This window comes from Archocentrus centrarchus, chromosome 24 (assembly GCF_007364275.1).
Source record: "Archocentrus centrarchus isolate MPI-CPG fArcCen1 chromosome 24, fArcCen1, whole genome shotgun sequence".
NCBI classification, from domain to species: domain Eukaryota; kingdom Metazoa; phylum Chordata; class Actinopteri; order Cichliformes; family Cichlidae; genus Archocentrus; species Archocentrus centrarchus.
Window position 1 is genome coordinate 10,006,969 of NC_044369.1, and position 14,648 is coordinate 10,021,616.

At 38.1% G+C, this 14,648-nt stretch overlaps 1 protein-coding gene across 2 annotated transcripts in view; it reads right to left on the reverse strand.

Annotated features, from left to right (window-relative positions):
- lama2 (laminin, alpha 2) overlaps nt 1–14,648 on the reverse strand; it is a 224,728-nt gene that overhangs the window by 66,885 nt on the left and 143,195 nt on the right. For both annotated transcript variants that reach the window (XM_030721257.1, XM_030721256.1), the window contains exons 25-32: nt 13,935–14,066; nt 13,040–13,144; nt 9,099–9,242; nt 4,887–5,063; nt 4,258–4,443; nt 3,943–4,061; nt 3,450–3,567; nt 1,398–1,550 (exon numbers count right to left, since the gene is read on the reverse strand). In XM_030721257.1, coding sequence (XP_030577117.1) covers nt 1,398–1,550; nt 3,450–3,567; nt 3,943–4,061; nt 4,258–4,443; nt 4,887–5,063; nt 9,099–9,242; nt 13,040–13,144; nt 13,935–14,066 — 1,134 coding nt within the window. The remainder of the gene's footprint in view (nt 1–1,397; nt 1,551–3,449; nt 3,568–3,942; nt 4,062–4,257; nt 4,444–4,886; nt 5,064–9,098; nt 9,243–13,039; nt 13,145–13,934; nt 14,067–14,648) is intronic.

Sequence of the window (14,648 nt, forward strand, 5' to 3'; positions counted from 1 at the left end):
TTATGAGATTAATCAGGGCCAGAAAGGATTTCCTTAGCCTAACCTGAGCAACTAAACCTAGTAAAATAAATAGAGAGCATTTCATTCTAGCATGTTTCCCAATACGGCCCTTCAGGATATTACAATACAAACAACCTTTGATGGCTCAGCCAGGCTAGAGTAAAAATAAGACAGCAACCTCCCTGCGACTAGCAAAAATCAATTGCAGTCACTTGCAATGACCACTTACAAACACAAGGATTGCACATCCCTAACAACAGGTTGCCTGATGGGAGGCAACTTGTCTCCAATTCAGACTGACGTCAATCACTCCCACACAGAAGGTTTGCAAATACTGTAAATGCGGTCTATTTTATAAACACAGACACTGTGCAATCAAAGTTATCTGTGCTGCATCTCTTTGTAATAGTGGACTCAACTGAGCTGGTTACCAAGTGATCGAGTTAAATCATCATCCTACATCACTATTTGTGGAGAAACTTCTGAATTTCTGTTTCAAATCTGTGAATTTCAGAGCACGTAGACATCAACAGATTAGCAATTTTTGCCAGTGTATCTTGGTTAATCTCTGTACTGTCACAGATCACATATAATTCCCAACTTGACCCCATTCAACTGCAAACTGATAGCAGACTGACTCTGTCTTAATGCTGTTTCATCACCAAAGTCAGTTTGATTGCAACTGACTGCCAGCGACCACATGCATATGCCGCGTTGTGGTGCGGGTTCGAGTCCCGGCCTGTCGCCAATTTGCCCACTTGTCTTCCCCTGCATCTTTCCCCCATTTCCTGTCTCTCTCTCTCCACTGCTGATAAAAGCCGCTGCGGCCAAAAATGCAAAAAAAAAAGAAAAAAAAAAAGTCAAGATTGTAAGTTCACTGCACGAAGTTCCAATACTTTAACAAGGCTTTTATTGTGAAGCATTTACAAGCATACCATTTTCGACAATAGCCAGACGACGGTTAAGCCTTTGTTTGTTTGTGTCCATCACATCCCTGGTAATTATCAGAGACCAGTCTTTTAAATAGCAGCTGTTTTTTATTTGAGGACATACAGTATTTTTTATATTGTTTTAGTGTTATAACTACATAACAGATTATGAAATATAGGGCAATAAAATAAAATTTGATAAGGTGGTTGCCACCCATTTTTCTAAAAGTCAGATATAACTTTGGGTGATATCCAGAGAAGAGGAAATTACAGAAAATATGAGTAAGCTGGAGGTCGTTAATTATTCCAGGGCTAATTACAGTACCAGACATCCTTTCCAGCACACACTTACACCCCAACATGGCACCCACATCCAGTTCATTTCTCCAGAAACTACCCAGCATATGGCTCTAAGAGGGTGCCCCCCCCCCCCACCACCACCACCACCACCACCACACACACACTTACCTGACATATGGATGTCTCAGGGTCACAAGTGGAGGAGTGCCCACTGCACTGACACTGAACACAGCTGCCCATGCCTGTAGCCGTGGGCACTCTGTACGCTGGAGCAGATGCCAGGAAACCGCTGCGAAGACGGTAGAATCCTGCAGCACACTCCTGCACAGAGAGATAATGGGAGTAGAGATTTAGATCAGAGACGAAGATTAAAAATATAGGTACACTTTTAGAGGTTTGATGGAGCGTGTGTTCCCACAGTAACATCAAACTGTGCCCGATATTGGAACGCACTCACATTATAATCCCCAATCATTACTTCTCTGGGCAGTTGTTGACCGCTCTCTTTTTCACACACAAAAGTGTCTCCCTTCAGTAACTTTTGAACACAGACACACACACACACGTGTACCTGCCAAATACACACACAAAGCTGCATATATTCTCACACACACACACACACACACACACACACACACACACACACACACACACACACACACACACACACACACACACACACACACACACACACACAAGGTAACTCTTCCTCTCTCTCCTGTTCAGTAATAATTAATGGAGTCCATTTAAAGAGCCATCTGTTCCCTCTGCTAGCACTAAACGCCTGTTTAAAAATACTTTATTAACAACGTCGGCAGCTACAAATAGAAACGGCCATCTGTCAGCTAACCCCTCAACAACCTGAACATTTTAAGTTTAGATACCCTTTTTTTTTTTTAACATAATCTGTAGCTTTTAAGTCATCTACATGGGTATTTTTTTTTCAGGCAATAAAGATGGCTGCAGCTCTGCACACCAAATAAAATTCAACAAAGTGAAACAGAGGTTAAAAAATATAGTTAAAAAGTTTGCCAGAAGACCTTGTATTCCTTTAAGATTAGCACAATAATGCCTAAATGACTTTCAGGCACTGCTGTCAAGCAGAATTAGCCAGAACTGTTGTGTCAGTGTATCATAAGCTGTCTCCTCAAAATCCCCATTAGACTAAAGATTGAGTCACAGCTATTTGATTTCTGTGGCTTAAGCAAAGGAGCTGCATGCAGCTGAAAGTCATTTTGCTTGGACAAAATCACAACTGAGTGGAGGAGACGCTCAGTGAGGCTTAAGCCCGACTAACCAAAAAGTAAAAGAATAAAAAAACAGAATAGAAAAACAGGAGGGTCTGAAAGGCACTGGCGAGGCTTAAAATGCTGAACTAAATGTAAATTGGAAACTTTTGAGATACTACTGAAAGCCATGTCTGTGCACCCATTTTCCCCCCTCATTCTTTCTCATTGTGAAAGCGGCAGGAAAAAAATTCCAATTCTTCCGAGCTGTGAAGGAAGGAGTAAGTTCAGCTCACTGTGATTAATGTTGAACTTGTATTAATTTAAACACTTTTTCTTGGGATATTTTGTGTAAGCATTTCACAGTACAGTACTTTCTATTGTCTTAGTTTTATTCATTCTAATGTTGCATGTTTTGTTTTTTTTCTGTTTTGCTGCACTCAACTTCAACACACAAAAAAATATTTGGCATCTCCCAGGCAGAAGTAAAAAACATTCAACTCCGCTTTAGCCTCGTCTGTCCACAGGACATCGTCCCAGAAGTCTTCTGGTTTGTTCAGATTCAACTTTGCAAGCATTTAGAGCCTTATGGAACCTGTATCCTGTTTTCTGTCTACTAGACTCAAATCTGAGAGAGATTTGAGCATAAACTAAATATTTAGATACATTTATAGTAAAACACGCTCTGATTATAAAGTTTTCAAATGTTAATACTAGTATTTGCCTCAAAAAATAATATCTGCTAAGCTCTATCCTTCTCTAGTCTCTTCTATATGAGATAGTCTCAGGGTTTCCCCTTTTGTCTTTGAATGTTTTTAAATTCAAAATCATTCATCCAAAATATAGTTACTTGCAAATGCTGTGGAGCTCTGTACCCACAACTACTGAAAGCTGTATACATTTGCTGAAATTTTATAAAAACACTTTTGCAGACATAGGGTCTTCAAATGTGTGCAGTCATGTGTGAATGCAAGCTTTTATTTAGTTTAGTTACCTCGCAGGAAAGTCCAGAGTATCCAACTGGACAGTCACACTTTTCTATCTGATGGGCTTTCTCACTTTCTTTGGTTGGCCTGCCTTCCTCGGCCACTGTCAGAATGATCTCCGAAATACTGGGAGAAAGAAGTTCAACAGGCTAATGAACAGAAATCTCACAACAGAACGCTGAGTTTTTCCCAGTTTGCCCGGACATTCAGAAAAATTTGAAAGACCAATATTTCAGCATTTTTAAAAAAGCTATAAATAACAAATAATGCATATTTCAAATTATAATGAATACAAGGTGTTTACATGCAGAAGATTATAATGATTCTGCTCGGGGAAAATCTTAAGGAGGTAAAGACAATTGACAATTTGCATTATTACACCTTAAGATACAAATAAAAATGACTTTTACACAGGTTATTCTTTATTTCACTATTGTGCCAGTGTGTGGAGATGCAGGAAAAGACTGTGTGTGTTTGTGCGTGCGTGAGTGTCTGTTTTACCGGCTGTGTCTCATCAAGTTGCCGTGGGATGCCTTAATTAGGATGTAGTCCACATAGAACAAAATGTCCATGAAGTCCTCTCGAGTCATAGCCCGACCATCTGCAAACTTCCACTCATGCTGTGTGCGCACGTACACGTACACGTACATGTACACACACACACACACACACACACACACACACACACACACACACACACACACACACACACACACACACACAGAGACATAAGATGGACAATCAACATTATCACTGCAGTCAGTTAGTTTAAGAAACCCTGTTTGCTTCTATTAATTTCCCATTCACTTACTGTACCTCTGTCATGTCAATCTCATGACGGGTGAGCTGGCCAATCTGAAGTCCTGATATGTGGTGCGTCATCACCATGTTGTGGTTAGGCCCACCCTTAATAATGACCTGAGGCTCATAGGAAGAAGGACCGGTTTCTTCTCTGGCCTCGTAGTACACGGCATATTTCAGCTGCCCACCGTATGCTGTGATCTTAAGAGAAACGATGACAGAAAATTATCACCAACACTGGACTGAGTCTACAGTTTCTGATCAGCTGATTTACTCAAACTAAACTTTTTGATATGAGATTATAATAAGCAGGTAACCTGTGGAATGTTTTTACTTATGTACAAGCACTATAGAGAAGTTTCTCTATGAATAGATTGTTGTTTTGTCTCTTGTACAGACAAAAGGATGCATATGTACACACTCGACTGGCACACACTACCCTAATGAACAGCAGGTGAAGTCAATGTCAATCAATGTCCTATCAAAAGCAGGAAAGTTGCAAGATACTTGAACCTGATATAAATCTGTTAAGATTACAACTTTTTTGTAAGAAACAATTTTGCAATTATATTTGGAAAGGAGTTCATTCATGATGTTTGTATACCCACAAACAATCAAAAAATAACCACTGTGATGTTTCCTACCATAGATCCTTTGAACTGCTCAGGCAGTTTCCAGTAGTAGGGTTCAGAGAGAGTTGAGGTGATAAATTCTGCATGAACAATGATCTCAGGGTGTTGGAAGCTAACTCCTGTTCTCGTCTCCACAGTGTTGGATTTATCCACCAAGGGGAGCACCGTCTGTTCCGGCTTCAGCGTTAACTGGGATACACAACAGTGACAATATTAATGCAGAGGTCCGTGGAATCCAGCAACTGCAAAATGTATTGCTCAAGAGAATAATACAGTTTCTTGTTCATACCATTAACAGTACTTGTTTGTACAGTTTATCATATTCAGCAGCAATATTTTATTATGTAGCATCTAGCACCTACTACAGTATATGAGTAAATGGTAAATGGACAAGTTAAAGGACTGTATACAGCATGTCTCACTTTCCCATTCACACACATTCATACAAGCACTTTCTACATCTAAATGCTTTCTATCTAACATTCACATACTCAATCACACTCCAGTGAACACACTGGAAGCAACTCGGGGTTTAGTATCTTGCCCAAGGATACTCTGACATGCAGACCGGAGGAGCCAGGGATCGAACCACCAACCTTCCGACTGGCTTTCCTGAGCCACAGCCACCCAGTGAGCAAAATGTGTAACAATAATCATGTAAGTTACATTGCACACAACTATAAACTGCACATGGAGTGGTGTTGGTGTTTCCTTTCTTGTTCATTCACACACTTTCTTCACCTCCTGATGATGCTGATTCAAGCAAAGCCCTTACATTACCATCTTTTGATCCTTTTGCCATTTCAAATGGATTTTGTCTGAGAGCCAAGACAAAATTTCAGCTTCTTTGATTTCTTTTCTCTCTTTTATTTTGGCCTCCAAAACTGCCCAAATGAAGGCACTTCCCATACACACACTTGATTGGAACATGATGGAAATTTTTCAAAGAATCACTCAAATGAGGTTGAATAGTTCTTGACATACTTCTTGTCTTTTGAGGTATGTGAATACTTATCTGTGATACAACAATGGCCTTCACTCATTGTCTGAATCTAAACGGATTTAGAAGCATGTCTTATATAAGCAAACACCTTATCTCAAATAAATTTGTAAAATATTTTAAAAAAGCACCCTAACAGTACAGGAGAAATCCTAACCTGTACTTTACAGCTTTTTACTGATTATCCTTGTCCTATGATGGGTTATTAATGGGTAAAGGCAGTTTTTGTGGCTTTGTTACCATAAACATTTAAAGTTATTGAGTTAGTGGTCAAAGTTTGGAGGTTTTTCATCCTAGATATAATTTGAATCTGTGTCAACTTTTTTCTTTGATATGTAAATAATAACTGAGTTATTACAGACAGTCTGGAAAAAAAATAGCCTTTTCTCTCTCATTCTCTTTGTCTCTCATTTCATGTGTTGAAATTTCAATATTACTTGAATAATATGGTTTATTATTGACTGTGGGTTGTGGTTGAGTGAAACACTTTAAAAATAGATCCATCTGCTCAAGCCTGAAAGTCTCCCTCTCTGTCGCTGCAGTCCAGACATGTTGATATGTGGATATTATGTGAATAATACTGAGGCATTATGGAAGGGTTCTTGCTGGTTGGGTGCACAGAATCTGAAATCCATTAAGTTACTAAAGTATGGATATACTAGGAATATTGCCCGTATAAGTGAGGTAGTCACACATGAAATGGGAAACTGCTCATTTTGTTACTGTTACTCGTGTAGCATACTGGATTTCTAACAAAAATCAAAATAGAAATCAAAGTAATGATAAAGTAGCAAAACATTTAGTAATGTTATTTGAAAAAAAAAGTATAAATACACCCCTGATCAGACATGAAACACATAAAACTGCTGCCTTCATCTATCTGTTTAATTATTAGCATATTATTAAGAATGTTTTTAAAATGCTATAATCTGAGTGTTTATCGTGGCAATACAAGAAATGATTTGAAAGTCAGTGGGAGTCTTATCAAATGATGAATCCAGATTTGAAAATTTTGGTTCAAATCATAATATGTACAGTGAGCATCTACAGCCATCTGTAAAACACGGTAGAGGCTCTGTCGTGGTTTGGGGCTGCATTTCAGCCAGTGGTTTTGCAGAGTTTGTCAAAAGTGATGGAATTATGAATATAGAAAAGTGCACACCATGCTGAGGTATGCCAAGTTTCAGCTAAGGATACATGGCATTTTCTTCTTTACAGTTAACACCTACTGAATTAAACCATGCACTAGCCTTTTTGTTTCTTTTGTTTATCCGGGTATTTCTGTTACTGCTTTGATCTGTTTTAGTGTTTCACAGATAAGAGAGATTGCACCTAAAGGTAAAAGCTTTTACAGTATTACGCTAGAGCAAATCTTCATCAAACATTCATCCAAGCAAACACTTCTAGTTTCCTCAGCAGTAAAAGGAGTTGTGTGCAGCAAATTGTGTGTCCAGCCTCCATGTAATCCCATGTAGTGTGAGTTTGCAAGAGTGTGCGTTAATACACGTGTACCACGTTTGCATAGTATGCGCGCGCACGTGCGCGCGTGTGTGTGTGTGCATAGTGTCCACTCATTGTGAGTGTGTGTGTGTGTATGTCCCACTTCACTCAGTGTAATCTCACGATTCAGTGGTTCAGAAAAAATCTCCCTCTTTCCAATAAACTCTCATTTTTTTCTGCCTTTCTCTCTGTCCACCCTGCCTGTCAACAATAAATGAAGTGAATGGTTGTTGTTCAAATGAGGCCTCTCGCCACCCTCCTAAAACCTACGGTTACCACGGAAACACCAGTTTATTGCTGATTGCAACCATTTCCACAATGAAGGGACTTTATTCAAAACACCCTTTCCTCAACAACTGATTGAAAACTTTGCTGAGTGTCTGTCCAATCCTCTCAGCCCTGTCTTTGACTTCAAGTTGTTACAGGTCATTTTTACACCTGTTCATGTTTTCCAAATAATTACAACGGATGACTGAACAGCAGGCTGCACAAAATTTCTGTGGCGCGTGGGAAATCCTTTGTCATATTTAAAGCTACTTAATACTTTTTAGACACATTAACATCTCTATAAATGGTAATGCTGGTCTTCGGGTGGCCCACCACTTGGATCTGCATGAGTATAACTCAATACCTACTAGATGTGATAAAAGTTGGAAAAGACATTAATGGACCCTGAAGAAACGTGCCTAATGGCGTGGTCACAACAAATGTGAAGTGTTTGCATGCCAATATTACACACAGAAGTCTACGCACAGAGGCAAAAAAAAAAGGTGAATCTGTGAATATTCACTGAATATTTATACTGAAAGGAGAAGGGACACTCTTTTGAGAATACAGATGTTCAAGTTCCGGACAAAGAAAACAGATGGTTTAAGAGAGGAGTACAACAACTATGTCCACCCGGAACAACCATCACTGAATAGAGGTGGTGGCCTACGATAGCAGCTATAACAGAGTCTGGAGATTCCTTCTCAGGCATTTCAACCCCCACTTACACCTTAACCCATGTGCCCTTAACCACTGATGACAAGGTGGATCAAAGACTCTCAGGACCACCTTTAAGGCAACAACCCAACTAGGGGTTAAATACCTGGGACTCCCTATCAGCTGTTAGAACTGAAGAAGTTTTGGATAAGAGGTGAAACAGCTTCAAGATGCCTTCAGCTCAAGCACTGATGTCTCCCATGAACTGGCTGACTGAGAAGCTACACAGACCTATAAACAGAGATTCTCTCATAGTTTACATTTAGTCATGTTTGTGGGCAGCAGGAGGGGTTATGATTTAACTTCTCTTTTATATAAAACAAAAGGAAAACAAGCAGAGAGCTTGATGAATGCAACTGTAGGACTTCATGTTAAGTTCTGAAAATATTTTACTTTACTAACTTGATTCCAGTTATCAGCTGTACTCCTCTACTCCTCCCTATTTCTGCAAAGTAACGTGAGGTGAAACTTCACTTCCTGTTTGGTCCGAACACCACAAGACTTGTTGATCTGTGACTTTTCTTGTACTGCCCCCATCAGGTTGTCATTGACATCTGTTGGTTTTGGAGCAATAGTTTACTTTTGTTCATTGGAAACTTTTTTGTGAGATGCCAAAAAAATACAGCTACCAAAATGCCCCAAATGTTTCTCACTTCAGTGCAGATTTGAAATTAAACTGTCTCTGTCGTTCATCTGTTAAACGTCTCAAAATGCATAAAAGTTTGCACAAGTTTACTCACCCACATCCTGATCAGTCCTTGTGCCTCTGTGCAGAAGTGTGTCAATCCGTAACAGTAACACCTGCTGCAGCCCAGTGGATTTCGTACGGATAACCCAAATGTGTCGGGCTTACAGCGATCACAGTTGTCTCCCTCCACATTTTCCTAAAATGTGACACAGCAAATTAAAGCAACCTTTGAGTCATTCCTTCTATACATAGTTAAAATGAAAACATTTCCTTGGGAAATACTTAAAAAAAAATCCTTTTCTGCTTGAGGTTACAAGGCACATTTTAGCTTAATGCTACTCTTGGGATCTGGTGTCTTGCTCCAGGACATGTCAGCATGGCTGAATGTCAAAACCCTTTAGCTAAAAGAAGTAATCTTATACCTAATTAAGTGTTCACAGCAATTTAACAATTCTTATTTTCTTATATCAATCTAATTTCTTTAAAAAAAAAAAAAAAAAAAGTTTAATTGATTAGCTTGTGCACTTGGGCATATCACATACTGAAAAACTACAAATGAATCCTGCACAGGAAATGCATTTGGTGCCTTGGTTTCACTGGAGTGGCAATAAGAATCTGGACTGACTATTTACATTGTGAGTAAATAAGCTGAGAGTTGACTGGTCTAAAATGGAATTGTGGACAGGGCTGTGCATTAAACCTTCTCTCTGCAAAGAAAAGTTGCAGTGCTGTCAACACAACATCATCCAATTAATGTTGAGTTCTGTCAAAAAGTCCTGCAGGTTAGTGAGAAAGGACTGAGAAGAGAAGACTGTGAAGGTATAGTGAGGAATTGAGGACAACATTAGAAATTCATTAAAAGTGAATCATTATGTCAGTATTAGGGCTCCATCTCATAATCAACAAATAATGTTTTGAGTTTATCGTTTCATTTACAAAATGTCACAAACTAAATAAAACCCAACTGCATGCAACAACAACATACATTTACAATTACATGAAAACAAAGAATGGTGGACAGTACTCATAACTGGGGAACTGAAGTAGTCCTTTTTTAAAACCTTTGATGGTAAATTATGGAAACTATTACTCCAAACTGCATATTTTAAACAATCCTTGTACAGTCGCAGAGGTAAGCACCTCCACAATTACACTTTTCTGTTGTCGTCCAGACTCAACTTAAATGTGTTTTTTTGTATACAGAGTAGTTTAAAGGTTTAAAAATTCAAGTGAAATACATGAGGTCAAGCAAAATTAGGTTAATAAAAATCATTTGCACTCAGTGGATGCCTCAAGTCTTATACCAACAACCGAGTGATATTGTCCTTCACTGCTGACATATTGAGCTCTACTTTTTCTTATTGTCTTTAGCCTACATAAAGTAGAATGCAGCTCAATTATAAACCAGTTAATGATATTCTACTTCAGCGTGGGAAATATTCTAGTGGTGCAGTGTACGTCTCTGTGGTTCTCCTGTACGAGCAACATTGAAGCTGGTGACACCAACAGACTGGATAAACTGATCAGGATGGCCAGCTCTGTGACTGGCTGCAAACTGGATACTCTGAAGCTGTGGTGGAGAGGAGGTCACTGAACAAACAAGTGTTTTTCTTATAGACTTTAACTGCTATAAGAAAAACACTTAACAAATATGGGATAAGTATTTCCCATTCTTAGTCATCCTGAAAAGCTCCCTTACTACTTAGTTATATATTTATGATCAGTGTCCTGTGGAATGATGTAATGCATCCGACTGAATCTGAGCACACAGAATGCGCCTACATGTATATCTCAGTCTGTATTCTGCTGCTTCTGTCAAACATGAAGGCATCAATAACATTTTGATGGGCTGATGTTTTTCTCATCTGTTCATAGAACTTTCTTTCAGAACTACAACCAAACCATTCCATTTTGAAGTTTTACCAGGAGCTGAATGTAAGTTTGTAGTCACTAAGACTGATGACATGAAAACACCTATTCTTCATTCAGGGGGAACTTGACTTGCCATGCAATATTCATCGTACATATCCTGAAGACTTCCCCATAAGGTTGTTTATCAATGTCTATCTCTCCTGTACCCACCTGCCTTTTTTTTAATAGATTACACCTGCTTTTAATTTAGGGGTCAGTAAGTAAGTAATCAAATGAGTTTATTTAAAATGTAATGTTAAAGCATAATGCTGAAGAGCACAGATGTGACCGGAGGTTGACTTGATGCAAGTCAACCTCCTACCTCCTACCTAAGATGATGCCAGTGATGTAAAGCCCGATTACATGCCATGAATCAGGTTATGTGTATATGTGCAAAAATTTTGACTTTGCATTTTTCTGTGTGCCATAATATGACACAAAAATTTAAAAAAAAAAATGCAATGCCAAGTGGACTAGTCTCTATCAAATATGTGAAACTGTGTGTCTACAGCAAGGTAATAATGAAAGGGATCAGCTTGTCAAAACAATGTAAATGTAAAATATAACTTTTATGTGCGTGTAACCCCTGTATGTGTGTCAGGGTGTTTCTAGGACAGAGAGCAGGTGATGACAGATGAATCAAATTTCCTCCAGTTTTCTCAGGCAGAACATGTAACTGCTTCAACTGCAACTCAAACTCCATCTCTCTGACACACAGAAAGGAACAGATATCATGTCTACAGTTCATCAGTTCAGATGCTAAAGTAGACGCAACAAAAGGATAAAACAAGCGTAAGTATTCATCAAGTAAACATTACGTTACTAGTGCACTGTGACAATTTTACCACAATCAAAAAAAAAAGATCTCTCTACCGGAATTAAGAAAATCATACTGCTTCTTTCTGCACTGGAAATCAAGTCAACGTTCAGTAATTTTACCACCCTGTGTCAGTTTTTCACTTGTCTCACGGAAAAATATTATTTCAAAATCGTCAGAATAACATGATACTTTGCAGAAATCATTACGGTGGCTGACAGTAAAGGTGTGTATGTAATGCCAATGAAACTCAGCCACCAGTAGCAGTGAAAAGTGAAACAACAGTTGGCGTTGGAAAGTGTTACAGTAGGTTGAGTGCCAATCAAAGTGAAGAATACCGCTGACACACATATGACCGGACGGGAAATATAAATGGAAGGTTACTTACATAACTAGAGCTACAAAACAATGGCTGATGAACAAATATCCTTATATGTGTATGGGGATTAAGACATAAAACTTTAAAACTTAAAAAAAAAAAATGCGATGCTTCTGGTGGACCTGACTCTCTCTTCTTTGTCAAGATGTCTCTCACATGCTTGCCTGAGTTATTTTTTGTGCTCTCCAGTTTTCCCCTGGTTCCTAGCATTTTGGATTTCTGTTTTACCTTTTGAACTTTGTTTGTTTGGGACTTAATCAGTAATAAAAAACTGTCTTTTAATTCATTCTGCCTCTGATGTCCTGCATTTGGGTTCTCACCTGCAAACCGTGACATAAAGCACGTTTTATGTTTGTTAGTGTACAAGTTTTGAGAACCAAGCCATAAAATTGGTCTGATCTCACCTCCAAGATTATCCTCACATGCACAAAAAACTTCCAGCACATCACAAGGAAGTCCTTCACTGTCCTTTTGCACTTGTGATTTTTCTGGCTCAATTCACTGAACTTTTTGATCACACCTCATATGTATGTGCATCAGTTGGTTTGAACGTGCTTGTGCATTCCAGTATATGGAGGTCATCATGCACAGATGGCAGTCATACTCGGCAGGGTGACATTTACTGGAATAATTACACATAAACATACACGCACACATAGTACTATAAAACACAAACATGGACGGCTCTCCACACAGACAGAAAGGACAGAGAAAGCATATGAATTACATTTTAAATCTGCACTGACATTTAAAATGTAAACTATCATCTCTGCCAGGAGTCCAAATAATAAACAGCGCTCACTGGGCACTGGCAGTATCTTGCCAGAAAAAAAAGAACAGTTAAATTATATAAACCTTTAACATTATGTGAAAAGGTGGCTGTTACCTTGCAGCTACATTTTCCTGTTTGATCTGCACAGCCACAGACTCCTCTCTCCAGGTCGCAGGTCTGCCTGTCCGATCCCGCGATGTTGCACTCGCACTGGATGCACTGCGGGAAATGTGGATGCAAAAAAAACCAGCAAGTTTCCACTATCAACAAAATGACAGGCCTTAGAGGAGGTACCAGAGTGTGTCCTAGGTTTATGCTTCAAATGTTTCAGATAATGTTGCCATTTCTCCTCACTCCAATGTTGACTGAGGATTTCAGACAAACACTAAAACCAAAAAGTTTAACTTAAATCTAAGTTTGGGTTTGAAACGTGTAAAGAAATGAATGTTTTCTGATTTTTTTTTTTTTTTTTAAAGGCTCATACCTAGCTTGATTCAGTAACTATGCTAAAAACAGTACAATTCCAAAAGCCAAACATCAAATATAAAATTATGACTGCATAAATGCACTTTTTAAAGTCTTATTAAAGAGACTGGAACTTTCAAATCAAGAGTGAAAAAAAACCAGAAAGATGGCATTAATGTCCGATTAAGCTTTGATTAAGTATCTGCCTGTATTTAATTTCAATTTTAAATGAAGTCCCCATGTTACAGAAATATAAGTGGGTGTTGAAAATTTTGGCTGTGACATAAAGATGATTTAAAACTTCTTTCATGATACAAATCAGAAAGGAAACAAATTATTTTAGTCAGGTTTTCAGTGCTCATAAAATGAACAATGTCTATGAAAATCTATTTCACTTGTCCAAGTATAACCACAAACACTAAGTCCTAATGACTGAATCCCAACAGGGATTCTCTCCAGCGTCTCCTCTTTTATGTCAGTGGAAATAAAAGCAAAGTTTATGACAATATGAGAAATATTAGCAGCTTTAATCTGGACCATTTACCTGAGGAAAGTCTCTGTATCCAATTTGGCATTCATTGCATTTATCACCTCTGAAGGAGTCGTGACAGAAGCAGCAGCCTGTGTTTACATTGCACTGCTGGGTCACTGAACCGATCGCATTGCAGCCACACTCCTACATATAAACACAAAAAAATTATGTTACAAAAAAATTATGAACTTATTCAGACATGAAAACATGAAAAAAAGAAAACTTTTCCTACAGTGTATAATGCAAACACTTGTCTTAGTGCATCGATGGAGACAACAGAGTTTTGTGCTCAAAAACTGAATATGAGTATGACTTTCTTGCATACTAAAATCAATCAGTGGACATCATTGTATAATATTTTGTTATACTTGACAGATGTTGTAATTAAACATGAAAACATCACAAAAGTAGACATTTGGTTTGCATGCTCAGAGGCTACTGATCTACTGACCCAAAGTAACAGCATCTAAGTTAATGAACTGATTTTCAGTAACTTTATAAATTGCAGCTTATGTGGCTTTTTATTATTATTTCCTTTACATATTCTTAAATATGTAAAGGATATATAAAAAATATATATAAAAATATATAAATATATATATATATATAATTTTTTTTTTTAACATAAATGAAAAATAAAAAAAATTCTAATTTCCTCAAAATTGTCAGTTACAAGAATAAGATAATACAAGCAACTGTCTGAGCACGTCTCAATTAGAAAAAAAT